General features: G+C 37.4%; 1 protein-coding gene across 1 annotated transcript in view; it reads right to left on the reverse strand.

Annotated features, from left to right (window-relative positions):
* Positions 1-16,726, reverse strand: part of LOC124158907 (protein furry) — a 95,432-nt gene that overhangs the window by 29,097 nt on the left and 49,609 nt on the right. Inside the window, exons 37-45 of the mRNA XM_046534320.1 lie at positions 16,209-16,280; positions 15,901-16,090; positions 15,414-15,645; positions 15,181-15,279; positions 10,132-10,510; positions 6,870-7,642; positions 4,923-5,090; positions 4,083-4,223; positions 58-448 (exon numbers count right to left, since the gene is read on the reverse strand). Coding sequence (XP_046390276.1) covers positions 58-448; positions 4,083-4,223; positions 4,923-5,090; positions 6,870-7,642; positions 10,132-10,510; positions 15,181-15,279; positions 15,414-15,645; positions 15,901-16,090; positions 16,209-16,280 — 2,445 coding nt within the window. The remainder of the gene's footprint in view (positions 1-57; positions 449-4,082; positions 4,224-4,922; positions 5,091-6,869; positions 7,643-10,131; positions 10,511-15,180; positions 15,280-15,413; positions 15,646-15,900; positions 16,091-16,208; positions 16,281-16,726) is intronic.

Here is a 16,726-nt window from a genome sequence, read left to right on the forward strand (position 1 = left end):
CACCACCCTTAAATAGTCAAATAGATAGAACATGCAACGAAAAAGAGCACCACAAACCAGGAAGTTCCTTCTTTGAGAAGATTTCCGTTTCTCCAAAGGATGTGGCCCCAGGCCCAGAACTAGATCCCAACCCTGTGCTAACGGATGAGAGGAATGATGCTGCAGTAGCAGAGCTGAGCGTGGCAGCGGCAGACGAAGAGGATGATGAATACGTGGCGTGAGACGAGGATGATGAGTACGCGGAGGAAATGGTGGACGCTGTCATCGCTGATGAGGTCATGGAGGTCGGGGGGTCACCCCAATGGTGGTGCTGGTGGTGCAAAAGGAGTGATGCCGATGAGGAATAATGGTGATGGTGATGGTGCAGGCTAGCAGGAGGTGCCACCAAAGTTGATGACCTCGTCACCACTAGCTTGAGGATCTTGAGAGCCTCCTTCCAATGAACCCCCTGCAAGAAAAAAAGACAACTTTCATCGGGAAATTGAAGAGGCAGAAAATTTCACTATTCTAGGATTATTTCAGACTCCCAGGTCTGTAAAGTGGCATGGCAAGTCTAAGTCTGTGGCTCCATTTCTGGTCCAACGGGAATTTTTTCGCATGGCAATTGGCATAAAGTAATAAAGGGATGCTCAAATATTGAGGACATACCTAACAGATATGGGAATGAGGAAAAAATCACAATTTAACCATTACAGAAAATATGATTTTTATGCTCTTTTTACCCACATTCCCTGACTTTTCAGACAATCATGTTCCAATACTTTCCTGGATTTTTAGTAGAGTTATATATCCGATCATATCACTCAGTTACACTACAACCAAAGTAAGACTGAAGTACAACTCACGTAAGGTAAACCTTTATTTAGAATCTTGAGACCTAATTCTTAGGTATAACAGTTATCTAAGACATAAGTTCAAATGTAAATGGATCCTAAGCAGAGCCATTATTTTTCAAAAAATAAATTTTGAAGAATGATATTTCATACATACTTAATAATGCAACAGATGACATAAGAAATTCAATTATGGAAAGGGGACTCTATCAAGCTGACATTAATCGCATAAAATCGTTTTATATTTCTGGATTTGCAACAAATTTGTGCATGAAATCTTGACATGCGACCAACCTGATTTCAATCAAGAAATTATTTTTCCTCCCCTAAAAATATGGTAGGGGAGACTGGGGCACAGTGGGACAGTTTTAGCATTTCATTTTTATTTCCCACAGCATTAATGGTAAATGGGAAATTTTGGTACCAATGCTTGGAGAATATATTCTAAATTGTATAAAAAAATCCGCAAGTAATACTATGAGCCTAAAATAGTTGAAATACTTAACTTTCTTTTTTGATGAAAAGTGTCCCACTCTGCCCCAGCCTGGGGCAGAGTGGGACAGTGCATGGGGCAGAGTGGGACAGGCTTGCAATAGTCAATAAAATACAAATTTTAAATTAATTGAGGGTACAAATGAATTTATTTACATTAATATGTGAAATATATATGAAAGTGAACATATTAATCAAGAAAATTATTATTCGAGGCACATGAGCGCATAAAAAATATTCAGTCATTTTAGGATAAATTTTAAATCACTGCTTGCAATGTTTTTCATCAAAATTTAATTATTTTAATGGCTTAAGTACTGTCAACTGTTTTCTTTCTGGTAAATTTAGTGAATTTATTCTAAAATTTTAGCTATTTCTTCCGTTTCCGATCCCCTTTTGTAGTCCTTTCATATGAAAATCTTTAATTTTCTTTACATTTTTATCGCTCATTTTTTCATATTTTCTTATAAGCAGGCTGTTTTTTTTCCCTTTCCTTTGATGATATTATTTTCCAGTGTCATTGTAACTAGCCTATCGGTTTTTTTCCTAGGGATCTCCTGTCTTTTCTTCTGTCTAGTATTTTTAGATATTAGCCTGGTAGATATTGGACGTATTTCCTCAGGGGTGACAACTTTGCCCTCTAAAACGAAGTTTCAGCCCGGGATATCCTGGGCTTTCGAGATTCTCCTCGGGTTCTAAATGAAATTCTGACTGATTCTCGACAGCACTGGTCTTCGACATTTGCTTGTGCAAGGTGTTTGTCATTAAAAATACTTGGGTTAACAGGGCACACCCCGGTTGAACTAAACGTAGAAATAATATTATTAGATGTAAATTCTTTTTTATATGCTGTACACACTAACTCTGCCAAGTTACAATTAGTAATTCTCTCTACTGAGTTGTTTATAGGCCATACGCAGTCATTTTAATATTTTATAACACAGTTATCTAATGGCTGCGGTTTGTGACTCCAGTGAGGTGGCAAAGTAAACATTACCACTCCATTCATTTTTACTAACTCAATAGCATCAACAGAAATATGCGATTCATGGTTGTGTAAAATTAGCAATGGATTATTACCTTGAGAATTCTTTGCATGATTGATGAAATGCTTTAAAACCAGTAAAAATAAATTAATACTCATCCATCCAGATGGGTTTGCGGCACCTACTGATCTCATAAGTTAAACAGTATTTTTTGGAGGAATTTCACTCTAGATAACACAAAAAATGGAGGAATTTTATTAACCTGAGCATTTATAATATAGCACAATGTTATCGAGGAGCCTCTTTCAAAGGAGGTAACTTCACCTACTTGTTTTTCACCTTTGGGTGCTATCACTTTTCCTTGGAGTTGAACAGTAGTGGAACCACTTTCATCATGATTGTTTACACTTCCATCAGAAAATACGTGTTTCATATAAAGACCTAACAGATCGGAAAAAAATGCACTCACAACCATCCTGTAGAGGACCATGGCTTTTGCTAGTGAAGTTTCCGATGGCTAATCGAAGGATTCCGCATCATAAAACCATAAAGCCAATCATCATCAGCGATTTCTTTCTGATCGCAGGATGGCGGGTATTTCTTTCCATTGTTCTGAGCAAACACATATGCTAATGTTTTCGTGTGCAAGGGAGAAGGTCTGTGGTGAAGTCGTGCTGCAGTTGTTATCCACAGTTTACTATGGTGATAATTAATTTTATAAGCTATGAATCTCAAAAATTCAATTTATAAATAATTCCAATTAAATAGATAGTATGTAGTAAGCACTCCTGCCTCAAAATTCTCTAAAAATAAATTTTAATTGCCTGTTATTCTTCCTTTCACGCAAATCACTGAATGTTCCCTGGGCAGGCCTATAGAAAGGAGAAATGTCGCAGCAACTAATATTTATGAGACTCTCTCCTCACTACCTAAAGCTCGCTTATGGCCAAGACTGAACTGTTCCTTATTAAGAGCATTATCTATATGACAGTTGTGGGATTCAAGAAATTTAGACAAATTGTCGCAGACGATTGGGGTTCACACAAATTATTCACTTCGGCTTTACTTTTATTATGTGCATTGCCTTTGCCATTCTATCCATTTTTCCTCACTTTGTTGCATTGAAATGTACTGCTTCAAATCCTAAAGCACTAATGTGGAGCCAAAACACTATAAAGTCACCATGACATGAAATAAGAGCGCTTTTAGGTTACTGTGATTGATAGTTCGAAGCACTTGGGCTGTAAGTCAGCGTCCAACTATGACCCAATCCGAGTTGTCCCACTGTGCCCCAATTCAAGTTGTCCCACTGTGCCCCAATTTGAGGTGTCCCACTGTGCCCCGCATGTCCTGAAGTCTTATATTTGTCAGCAAAAATTTTAAACCTGTTACTTTCGGAAAATATGTTTTTTTAAATATTATACAGTCTCTAAATTATGTATTGGACAAGTCATTTTTAATGAAGCTTGTTATAATTAGGAAAATTGCATAAATATTCACAACATGAAAGTTACGAAAATTATAGCAAAAAACACATTTTATAACATTTATGCGAAGCTATATAGCATCATGAAATAAGATTTTTGTGCATTATTTCTCGTGACATGACTTCCTTAATTTTAGTACATTCGCTCTTTGACCGAGTAAATTGTTTAAATAAATCAATTGTCCCACTGTACCCCATGTCCCACTGTGCCCCAGTCTCCCCTACACAGTTGCTGCACTAATTAAAACAATGAATATATGATTGAAATACATTATTTGGACTTACATCAATGTATTTTGCAATGACACGCAGAAGATCAGCATTTATGGGCTGAGCAGCGGTGGATGCTAAATCAACATAATGTAGCATGCAGTGTATAATGCTCAGGATAGGAACTTGAACATTGGTAGGTCCTTTTTCCAAAACCTAAAAAATAATGAAAAACAACAATTTATGAAGTTCCTACACCCTAAATAATTTCACACACTGAATTGTTCAAATGAAAGATTGAAATGGTGAATATTAAAATAAAATGGGTAAATTGCATTATAATTATGATAAAAACTTATACAACATTCATATCATAATAGACAATGAGTCTATTAATTTTGTGAGGTGATTTATGGAAATTTTTGGATTCCCCCTCCCCCTTTGGTGAGATATTGTGAGATTTAGCTCAACCCCATTCTCCCCCCTCTAATCTTATATGAGCTAGTTCAAATTTTGTATTTTAAGTGTAAATATATTAATCAGTGCTTCATTGCACTATATTTATTAAAAATAAACAATTTTTTAAATTATTTTTATTTAAGATTACCAAGATCACAATTTTACTCTGTTTCTTGTGGAAAAAAATACTTTATACTTGACACGGCCCCCCTATTTGGTGAGAATTGGCTTGACTCCCTCCCCCCTAAATGTCTCAATTAATTGATGAATCCTATTGGCACAGAAAATAGTTCAAACAACTACAATGGATAACAATAAAATGGATAAAGTACACAATTTTAAAATAAACCTAATATAATACAGATACTTGGATTGGTCATCCAATAAAATTGTAATTACATTAACTCCTGTTGATGAGAAATAGCTCTTCACCTAATTATTTCCACCATAACGTACCTCGACTAGAAAGGCTAGCATGTGAAGACTCAGATGAGAATACGAATCGTACAGGTACTTGACAACACATTTCGTCCATTGGAAACTCTCCTTGCTGAACGTTCGGCGACTATAGAGAGTCATCACAGTGCCCAGATTTTCCAATTTCTTGCTCTTCTCCACGCTCACCTAAAATATTTTGAGCAGAAATAACTAATGAGTTTACACACAAGAATGCTTCTAAAGGCACACAGTTTAATATTTTTCTAATACATTAGATCACTCCACAATTTTGGTTGACATGATTAAATACTACAGTGAAATAACAGATCTCATTACTGGATTACAATCATGGAAACTAAAAGAAACTAAACAAACAAAAATGAGCGAAGAACACTGATTTATGGTGGTATTGGATTTTCCAAAAATAAGTACATAAAAGGATAACTTTATGATAACATTTAAAAAAAGATAAAAAGATGGGAAAGAGGTATTAGAGAAACTCTTAGATTATATGTAATATTATGGTCAAAAGTAAAAGTATGAAATTATCATTGTAACTAGAATTTCTTTGTAAACCAATAAAGCATACATGTTAATTCTTAAAAAATTTCATTCAAAATAAAAAAATGAAATCATCAATACTATTTTCTGAGATGGCATCACAATTTTACATAACCTAACCCTAAAAAAGAAACATCTTCAGGTAAAAAATATATACACATTCTTAAAGATACTTAACTAGGTATATTTCCACACATTATTTCCCACAAATTGACTCACAAGGAAAGTTCCTCAAGTGTCACCTCCAGATCTCATTCAAATTTTGCAAGGTGATATGAAATAGATAACCATGAGGTGTAATTTTTGTTTCAGCCACTAACACTAAAAACTGTCAAGATATCAGCAATGGAAAGTACCAGGAACATGCCTAAATTTATGCAACCCACGGTACAACTATACACCGTCAGCGCTCTTCGTCTGAGCAACAGAGCATAAAGCTGTTGTTGCTGTTGTTGTTGTGGTCTTATTGTTGTGCTGCACATTGCATAAAAGCAGTCATCTTCCTGGTACTTTCCATCGCAAGTATCTCTAAAGGTATTGAGCGTTGGCAGCTGAAACAAAAACTACACTTCATATGTATTCATTTCCTATAACCTAGCAAAATTTGAATGAGACCTGGTGGTGACACTTGAGAGACTTTTCTTGTTAGATTTTACAAGCTTGAAAATGGACATAATAGGGTAGTTTCCTTCATCAAAGAAAACAAAAGGCATTGATTGCGATTCGTTATCCACCATTAGTGTATTCATAGTATACTAATTATTTGGTTTCAGAAATACCGGTTTAGACGAATGGCAATGGTCAATTTTATCCTCATTTGAAAAAGCCCAGATTGGCACCCATGCGATGCCACTCCATGTGATGTCACAGGGACCTAGATTCTATACGATTAGATAGGAGTTTTACATTGTCTGAGATTACCAATGTATGCATGAGGCACAGAGCTCAGGGAAACATCTCTTAATAATCACCTATTAAAACTGCCTATGGTCGGAAAGTTTCCTTCGTTTGATAAGGTATTAATAATCCTTATTTAAGCCAAGAGCTACCAGCTAGCAGGGTACTATGCTACCGGCTAGCATCCTGCATTGTATCAGCGCTCAAAGCCTCGCCCCAAGGTCACCTCACTTAGCGGCAACGGGAACCAGACCGTCGTTTTCCCAGCATACATACTTAGCCGTCGCGTTTTCGTGCGCTTGAAAATTTTCACTTTTCATTTAATCGCGAAAAATAGATATAGTCATTTAAAAATATAAAAGCGTGAAATATGTACTCCAGGAGTAACAATCTTTTGATTTAGGCAATGAAAAAAATAATAGGAAACCACCCTATTGCCAAATTGAGTAGAATAATACTGGTTTTTCCATTATAATCTAGTTCCATATACTTTTAGCTATCAAATACCTGAGCAATGTTCTCAGCACTCCTGATACAAAGTGCGTTGTCTGCATCCTCAAAGTGGAGCAGCAGGTACGGTAAGAGCGCGACCACATTCATGGGGAATGCAGTCGAAGTCATCGAAGACGAGGCAGATGAGGCAGGAATGCCCGAGGCACTTGCTGAAGATTGGCTCGTTGGGGGCGGAGGAGCAGAGGGGGGTGACGAAACCACCGTGGGGTCAATCACAGGGTGGTCCAGCAATAAGGTGCACTGCGAGAGGAGGGCTATTGTCGCTTCATATGTCCCTGGGTGGGTGCATCCCTTCAACACAAGGGCATGGACCCCAGGAAAGGAGCCGCGGGAAGTTGCTGACGTCGACGTGGCCGAACCGGCTGCAGTTTCGACTATCCCAGGGCTGCCGGGGCCACCGTTATTGCCAGGGTTAGGGGGCCACCGCAGCTGGAGACGAACCCTCTCCATCCGCTCGCGGCACTCAGGGTGGTCCAGGGGGAGTCTGTCCAGCAGACGACCCAGCAGACGAAGGGCGAGGAGAAACTCGTGCTCGAAATCCGACTCGAGCAGGCAAACGGAGAGCCAGAAGAGGGTTGTGAGGATGGTTGGGCTGTCCTCTGCCTCCGCCAGTCCCGTCGCGATTGAGGCTCCCTTGAGGGATTGGGCCGAGCGGGAACGGGACAGGTTACCAGCAGAGGATGCTTTGATGCTTCCGATGGAGGACGAGGCACCTGAGGAAGGGGCAGGGGGGGGATGGGATTGGTTTTGACCTGCGCTAGGAGGATCTGAATGAAACGTGCAAATTCAAAAGGATAATGAAATAACAAACTTGATAAAAGTAAACAAATGACATGCCAGCATAACAACACACGCAATCAATAAGGCAATCACAGACTAAATGGAGGAGGATAAGCTACAAAAATGCAAATCATAACTCATGACAAGAGCCTTTTGTATTCCAAAAAAAAATCCATTTAACTCATAACATATTGATCTACACTTGCAGTAAAAGAAAATTCACCCAAAGATAATATTCAGTATCATAACAGATAATTTCACATTCCTTTTAATGAAACTGAATGGCTACATTAAATGCCAGTTTTAAGAATGTTTCCAAATTCAAAATCACAACTGGATTTGAATTTAAAATAGGAACAGGCACGCTCATCCCATGCATTTCTTGATAAATGCCAATCTCATGCAATAGTTTATGTGCACCTAATTTTTAAAAAGTCATTAGAAAAGTCAAAAACATTTGTATAACCACACACCTGTAGGAATATTTATCATGATAAGAGAGGTGTCATACCAAAAGAGAACTACACAGAGTTAAATTCTTCATAATCAAATCATATTAACTATTTCCACAGGATTCATTTCAGGGTAATCAACTCTCAATACAACAACTTGAAAAGTGCTCTTTTTCTAATAGCTGAGTACAGGGCTAATTCATTCCATTCTTCAACTACTACAACTACATTGCTTTACTTTCACATAAAAACTTATCTTGAATGAGTACTGAAAGTTTCATCATTTCATATTACATCAGTGACTTAACACATTGACCCCCATGATATTTCCGCATGTATTTCCAGAAATGCCAAGTTGATTTTTTTATGAGCTCCATACCATTGGTTTAAGACAAAGAAATGTCATTCCGAATAAAAATTTAAATGAATATTACTTTGTTTGGAATTACTTTGCTCATAATTACCACTTTGGTAACAATCCATGCCAAAACAAGTAGTCCCAGTGACCCATGGTTTCAGAAACCCATTGGGCTTTTAGTAAGATTTGGGATATGGTCAACATGTTAATGTAAAACAATGCAAACCGAGCTATCATAAATAAAAAATATTTTTTGTACAAGTGCATCAGAAATCTATTCAATTTTAATAAACAAAGGATGCCAAAAATCAGAACTGGTAAGCATAAATATCTATTTCATCTATTCATTGCCTCTAATCCTCTCTTTATCATTATCATTTTAAAAAACCCCTTGGGATAATACTTCAAGTTAGCATAGGTACATTTATCTCACCTTCAGCAAGAGATATCACAAAAACCCCTCAGTATTTCAACTGTTTAGTCCCTTATAATATATTAAAAATTATTTTTAGAACCAACCAATTACTTGTGCTGGCCTCATGTAAAAGATTCAATGAATCAAAATAAACACACGGACATTGCAAGATAACTGGTAAATGAACATGTGTCTAAAACGATGAGTAACTAGGACATTCCATTCATAAAATTCATGGAAATGGTGCAATATAAAAGGGTAGTCTGCATGGGCGTACCCGGCAAGGGGCAGCAAATTTTTCTTGGATACATAACACTATTATTTATACCACTTCTTTTTTACTTAGCGCGACCCAGGTTTCGATCATCTTCAGGTGCAAGATTATAACTTAGTGTTTAATGCATAATTTAAAAGTGTTACATATCCAAGAAAACTTATATTGGAATACCAAAAAGTTAGCATTGAGTTAGTGAATTTTCTTTAAGCAAAATCAGTTCTGAATTGAAACGAAAGTATTCAACAAATTCTTTAAACCCACGAAAAATGATATGTATTTTGATAAATAAATAAATAAATGTATTAGTGTAAGATATGTAACTAAAATAAAACTATTTTTTCAAGGAAATAATCTCATAAACTAATAAAGCGCAGTTAAAATTTTCTTAAAATGTTGGTTTCATTCACCTTTTCCATGCTAAAATATCACAACTTAGCTTCCCCCCCAGTTATGATGCTGGGTACGCCCTTGGTAGTCTGCCTAATCTAAAAGAGAGATATTTACTTCCTGAATGCTTATATGCTTAACACCATTCTATGACTGAAATTATTGAGTTAATCTTTTTACAACCTACTTCTATGGAGATTTAAAATGCCTTCCTTATACATATAACAGTCTGATCAAATAATATCTAGCTTTTCAACCTTATCTCTAAATCGAAGGCATTTCAAGAGTAGGAACTGAAAAGAAAGCATTTTATCAACTATCAGAGCTAAATTTAATTGTTTCTAAAATGAAATTATAAACAAGATTTCATCATACACTTGCCATACATTTTCAAGCATTCAAAAATATTCCAAGATGAGAATTTGATCATGTGCTAAGTTAAATTATTCGACTTCATGACATATTTCAGGCTACTTAAATTCATGACAAACCCATGCTTTCAACGTTTGCCATGCATGTACCTTTTTGACACACTGCTGAGCGGTGTGGTGAGGGTCTGGGGCATCGAGCCACACAATGAACTTTACCTTTGGAATCAGCAGCATGCGAACTGTTACCCCCACGCTTTGAGGGATACGGGACCGAGAAACTTGTGCTTCGTGTGTGGCCAAGTTGAGCGTTCTGGATCGAAGACGAGGATGCCCCATGTCCAGCACGGCGACATCCCGTCGAGCCACTGTTGTTCTGTACGGTGCTAGCGAGCGTGGAGGTGGAAGAGGAAGCCGAAGAGCAAGAGGGCGACGGGCAGGGGGACGAGCAAGGAGACGTGGTCGTTGTGCTGCAGCTGTTGTTGAGGTTGGGCGTGGACTTGAAGAGATCCCGGGCGTGGTCAAGTGGCCGAGGGTCCCACTCACCCAAACACTCCACAGATGCCTCCAGCGTGAGCAGCAGCTCCGTCACATAGCCCTAGCACAAAAACCATTGCAGGAATTTAAAATTTTTATGCAAAGCTAAGCATTTATCTATTTACAGTGGAACCTCGTTAAAGCGAGTACGGGCTATAGCGACACCCCCGCTATTACGAGAGATAGCCGATGCACCGTCAATTGACCTTATAATAAGCGTGTTAAAAATTCGTTTTTACGAGACCCTTTCGGTGTTGGCTCTTGCTATAGCGAGGGTTTCACCGCCGGAAGACTTTCATGAAGACTTTTTAACCTCTGTAATTGCTAGCGATCTGTTAGAAATGAAGTTAATGGAGTGCTCAGTCTCAAATTTATGTGGTAAACTGTCGTTCGATAAATATATTGATTGACGAAACAATGCTTTGCTTGATTTTTATTCAGTGCGGCGCTTATTAATTGTTTGAATAGTTAGTGGTTATTTGAGTAAGGAAATTTAGTGATGCAAAAAAACATCGCCTTTCGTCTGGATTTATTCTTACGTTTATCGGATAGATGTTTATCTGTCGCCGCACCACTCCTGTTCCTGTATATCTGTTCGCAACAGGTATATTGGCTATTATTTGCTCCACCTCAGGTAAAGCGACAATTCGCTATAGCGAGTGTTTATTAGTGCACCGTGGGGTGTCGTTATATCGAGGTTGCACTGTATTTCCAAATTCAACAAAAACAGCAGCTGATGGCCCAAAGTGCTAAGAAACAACAATGGTTTAAAAACTCTTCTCGGGATACCGCGTGGGTTAGGTGATATGAGAGCGCCGACGTTTTGGGTACCGACTCGCTACCCATTCTCACTCATTCTCATTTGGTGCCCGAAACGTCGGTGCTTTCATATAGGTAATCTAACCTGCGCAGTATCCCGAGAAGAGTTTTTACATGTTGTTCGCCGAGAAAGAAATCTTACATAAAAATAGTTTATCCAGCATTATCCAGGGTCCAAAAAATTTACAGGACTCTTTCTTGATACCAAACTTTAACAACTCATTTCAAATTTCATCACAATTTAAGCAAATCAACAAATGCTTATACAAGTTATTTAAAGCGGAAACATAATAACTAGTGATGGGACGTCAAATAGTCGAATCACCGAATACCTCGAATAATGACCTTTTTACATTATTCGATATTCGATGACACAATGTTATCAATTATTCAAATTTCGAATACACAGCACAGGTCGTTCGGGATTCTCTTTAAATCCGTAGAAAATGGTTGGGTCTTACATGAAAGTTTGCACATTTGGTTGGTTTTCTTCTATAATAAAATTTTTAAGAAAACTTTTCAAGTAACCACTAAAATATGTAAAATGCCAATGACTCCACGAGAACAACACTAAGAAGAATGTATGCATGATTGGCTGTTCCTTTTCTGACTCCCTATTGCATGATGAAATTCACGTTTTAAATATTCTAATTTCAAAGTAATTGTCAACGCTTTATTTAATTTAAGATTTACAATGAACGCAATAAAGCATTACTAATAATATAGGTAACCTTCAATGAGATAACCTTCAATATAGTGAAAAACAAAAGAATTGTGGTGCTTCACGAACACAAGTTTTATGTAATCGTGGGTGATAGTTGCGTCAGGATTTAAGAGTTGTATTGAAGGAGATTGACTTGCGAAGTGTTCAGCATTTTTTTATTTTTCAATTTTCATTTGTGCTTAAAATTGGTAAAAAAAATGCATGTTCAGAAATCAGTAATGAAGTACATATTCAACATTTGAGTGATAGGTCGGAAAAAATTTAAGTATTCATATTCGATATTTGAATTCGCGAAAAATGCTATTCGGCCCATCTCTAATATTATCAAATGCTTATTCGAGCAATTTAAAGCTGAAACATAATAACTTGTACGTATGCTGGTTTATTTCATGATGAAATAAGTAGGCTCATTAACAGCTGCATGGAATATTATTTTTTCCTATTCTTAATAACCACAATAGGGGTTCCAACATTAACAATGCACAATACCAACATTCATGCCCTGGATAGGAGCAACCTACCCAGGTGGGACTCGAACCCACGATCTTTGGTTCGGCAGGAGAAGTCTTTACCCAACCACCACCGAGGCTGGCGTAAATTGGTACTTTCAATTTGAATCAAATCTCTTTCAACACAAAAGAAACACAGAAACAATGCTCAGACAGAATTATCTTGGGATACCATTGTCTATGATATTGATAAACAACAACAGTTTATCCAGCATTATCCAGGGACCAAACAACGAAAAGGAACCTGAGGACTTTTAGACTTCAAGAAAGTTAGACAGTAAACCAACATAAAAAATATAATTTAAAGAGTAAAAATTAGAGATGGGTCGAATAGCAGATTTCTCGAATTCGAATATCGAATTCGAATATTAAATCATTGCTCGAATATTCGAATACCTCGAATTTCGAATACCTCGAATACTAAATGATGAATGCTGGAATGTTTGACTCGGTTGCCTATGCAGCAGGCAACACAAGATTTTGGGGAGTAATTTTGATTTCCTTAAAAGGATTCGAACAGGAATTTAGCTGATTAATGAATATTTTAATTTTATGGAAACAATTGGGCATATCATTAATTCAACTAACATCGCTTTACCCCCACTTCTGCTGCCAAGTGCTAGCTGACAATCTGAGGCATTTTGCAAAATACAAGCTCTTCTCCACCGGATTTTCTTCAATTATTTTCAGTCCATCTTTGGGAGTTCTCACGAGATAAGAAGATGAATTGGAATTGCTATCAGGGAGAAACCAAATATTCTGAGAAAATATCCCTTTGTCTGGGACTGTAACAATAAAGATTTATAGCACCACTCATAAATTGTAACTTGATATATGCTTTCGGAAAAAAATACCGCATCAACTTCCGAGAAGCTCTGCTGCTCATATCGAGTTTCGCCAGAATGCTAGGTCTCCGTCGTATTTTGACATTTATTTCTTTGCGTAAAATGCTTAAATAAACTCAGAAATACATCGTGTTTGGTCTTATTCTTTTTTAAATTACGCGCACATTACTAATATTTCAATTCAATAAAGGTGTAACATCAATTGACGAAAGTCATTCTTAGACACCTTTTGTGCTAATAGATGACTCATGCAGCGGTTGACCTCCACAGAAATGGGGAACTTCGAAGCTGATAGGAAAAAAAAAGGTCAGTGGGGGAGAAAAGGGAGGGCCCGAAACACGTTTCTTTTGTTCTCGTGTAACTTGGTATTTTTTCGAAGCTAAGGTCTTCGTAATATGATCCCTGCGCGAGCTGTGACATTTTTTTATTTCGAAGAAGAGGAAAGCTTCAGAGGGGGGGCTAGTGCTGAATGGAGAGGGATACCGGATCTTGGGAAATGCGCTAATGTAAGTATCCCACGGTACTCACACAGCAGTCGACCTCCAGAAATGGGGAACTTCGAAGCAGGTAGCCAGAAAAAGGTCAGTGGGTGAGAAAAGGGGGGAGGGCGTGAAACACGTTTTTATTGTTCTCGTAACTCGATATTTTTTTCGAAGCAGGGGTCTTCGTAATGCGATCCCTGAGCGAGCTGGGACCTTTTGTTTGATTTCTGAGAAGAGGAAAACGTCAGAGTGGGTGAGGCGAGGGCTGAATGGAGGGGGATAGCGGATCGTGGGAAATGCCCTAAGGTTGCTATCCCACGGCACTGAGGATCTCCTGGTGGGGGGGAATCGGGGATTTTCGGATTTTTTCACCCGACCATTTTCGGTTCCCCTCGTCGAACTCTTTTCACCGCTAAAATCCACGAATTTGATGTAATTCGTCAACTTGCGTAAAACGGCGCTGCGAGCACTAAATGACTACAGTTCTCTACATTTTTCCGAGTCAACTACCAACGACGTGCGTGCGACAGTGTATGACGCGAAATTCAAAGTATTCGAGGTATTCGAGGCGGTACTTTTCGCATAACTATTCGAAACCTCGAATATCGAATACTTTCTAATAATCGAGGTATTCGAGTATTCGCGGATACTATTCGCACATCTCTAGTAAAAATAAAGAATTCCAGCGGTAGATATTAGAAAAGCAACATCCCCTTCCTCCATTTGTAATCATTCATTCCCCACAAAACACACACCACAAATACTACCTTTTTAAGTTAAAAAATTAATTTACTATTCTCTATATTTACTATTTTTTTACTTTCCCATAGGAAAAAAATTACTATAAACGTGTAAGCAAAATTTTTCTCAAAGGCACAACTTTAGAATGATAATAATAATAACAATAATTTTTATTGTTCCTAGAGATCACATATGTACCGGTGACATTGGAAGTCGTCAAAAAAATAATAAAAATAAATAACAATAGCTACAAATAAATGAAGCGATAGGAATATTAACAATTTTTACAGTTTAAAGGAAAAGTTACATTTTTTTGTGGCTGCTGGACAAAGATTACTCAGAGCCCAATATAAAATCCTTCTGGCTATAGTAGGTGTTTTCCATTAAATATTTCTTCAAAGCATTCGTGAATGGTGAAGGTGGAAGACATTTGAATCATATGGTGATTTGTTGTATTATTTGTTTTTAGTATTTGTTGTATTATATTGATAGGGAGAACAAGGGTCCTTTTTGGCCGAAAGTGCTAGGGTAGTCTTTGAGGTTAATGTCATTGGTGGTTCTGGTTGCGTGATTATGAAGAGAACTATTTTTTGGAAAGTGATGACCATTACCTGCATGTCTTCTGCCTGTTCTGCAACTGTTTCCACCAGACGGGATAATATATCAGTTAGCATTCTCAAATTTATAGGTACTCTTAATGCTCGGAAAACCTGTGTAAAAAAATTTCAAGAGATAAAAAAAATAGCTATTTCACTCAATGAATAAAACAAATTCACAGATTGAACATCTTGACCTAACTTGAGAAAGATTTTCGATGAACATGAGATAAGCAAGAATGACTAACCTGCAACGATCTTCCAGCATAATGCCTTGAGCTGCACGACAGGCCAAGATGTAATGCAGTGTTTGCCCACTGATAAGCCAGTGATTGCATTGGTTGCCCTGACGGAGGCAAAGCCAAAGACGCAGAAAATATTCGCAAAACATGCTGGAGGAAGCAGTCCAACTGCTCTGCACTGTGCACATTCCAGACTTTGGCAGTGATGTCCTCATAGTTCCATAGAGGCTGATGTTCTCTGAAAATTAAATGAATACAAAAATGTTCACGACTCTTTCTTGACACCAATCATGAACAAGCTTATTTCATTTTCATCAAGATTTAAACAAATTGACAAATGATTATGCAAGTCTCAATGAATATACAAGTCTATTTAAATTAAAAATATAATTACTTATATGCATGCTGGTATATTTCACGATGAAATGAGTATGCTTGATAAAAGCTGCATGGAATGTTATATTTTCTGATTCCTACTAACCACAACACTTACCTTGATGCAAGAAATGCTATCATGGATTTAATGACATCTGAAATTGGCATATTGGGCCCAGGTTTGGGTAAGCTATGCTGCTGCATCTGGTTTCCATCTCCAATCCTCTCCCTGCCAATGTTTCGCCCACCATCTTCACTAGTTATAATAACAGGAGGTGGATGACTAGGGGATACAGTGGTTCCATTTTCTGAAAGGAAATATGAATCCATGGAGAAATCACATAGCTTGAGCATTGACAATTAATTACAGGTAAGAAAAGAACAACAATTTCATTGGTTTATGGGAAAGGAATTTTTAAAATGTACCTGGATTTTGTTGCGTAGCTGCATCATCAGGGGCTGGGCCTTGCAAGTAACTGTCAAACAGTGCCTCTGGCTCTGCAAGACAAAAATATCATAATGGTCAACATAATACTTTTGAAAAGTACGAGATAACAGAGAAAAACAAAATCAGGGTTAAGTTCATTGAATCAAGCAACATATCTCTTTCCATAAAGAGCTAATTGTGGAATTTTCAATGCATTACTATTAGAAAAATGCTGTTTCTTCAAATACATGACGTTCATATTTCTTCCCGATATTTCAGAGAAAACTACAAAAGAAAATTATACAGCCACCAGCTTATTCAGGCTAGTGGTTAAGTACGTTGAAATGTTACAAGTCATGCATTTTTATGATTAAATTTGGGAAATCCTCAATGCACTAATCACAAATTACTTTAAAAAATTAAGCAAGAAAATACTTGTGAAAACCCAGAACTGAGCCTGAATTGGAATCAACAAAAAAGTGGAACCCACCCATCCTAACCAATAACATTTTTTTAA

The sequence above is a fragment of the Ischnura elegans genome, chromosome 5 (genome assembly GCF_921293095.1).
Source record: "Ischnura elegans chromosome 5, ioIscEleg1.1, whole genome shotgun sequence".
In the NCBI taxonomy this organism is placed as follows: Eukaryota; Metazoa; Arthropoda; class Insecta; order Odonata; family Coenagrionidae; genus Ischnura; species Ischnura elegans.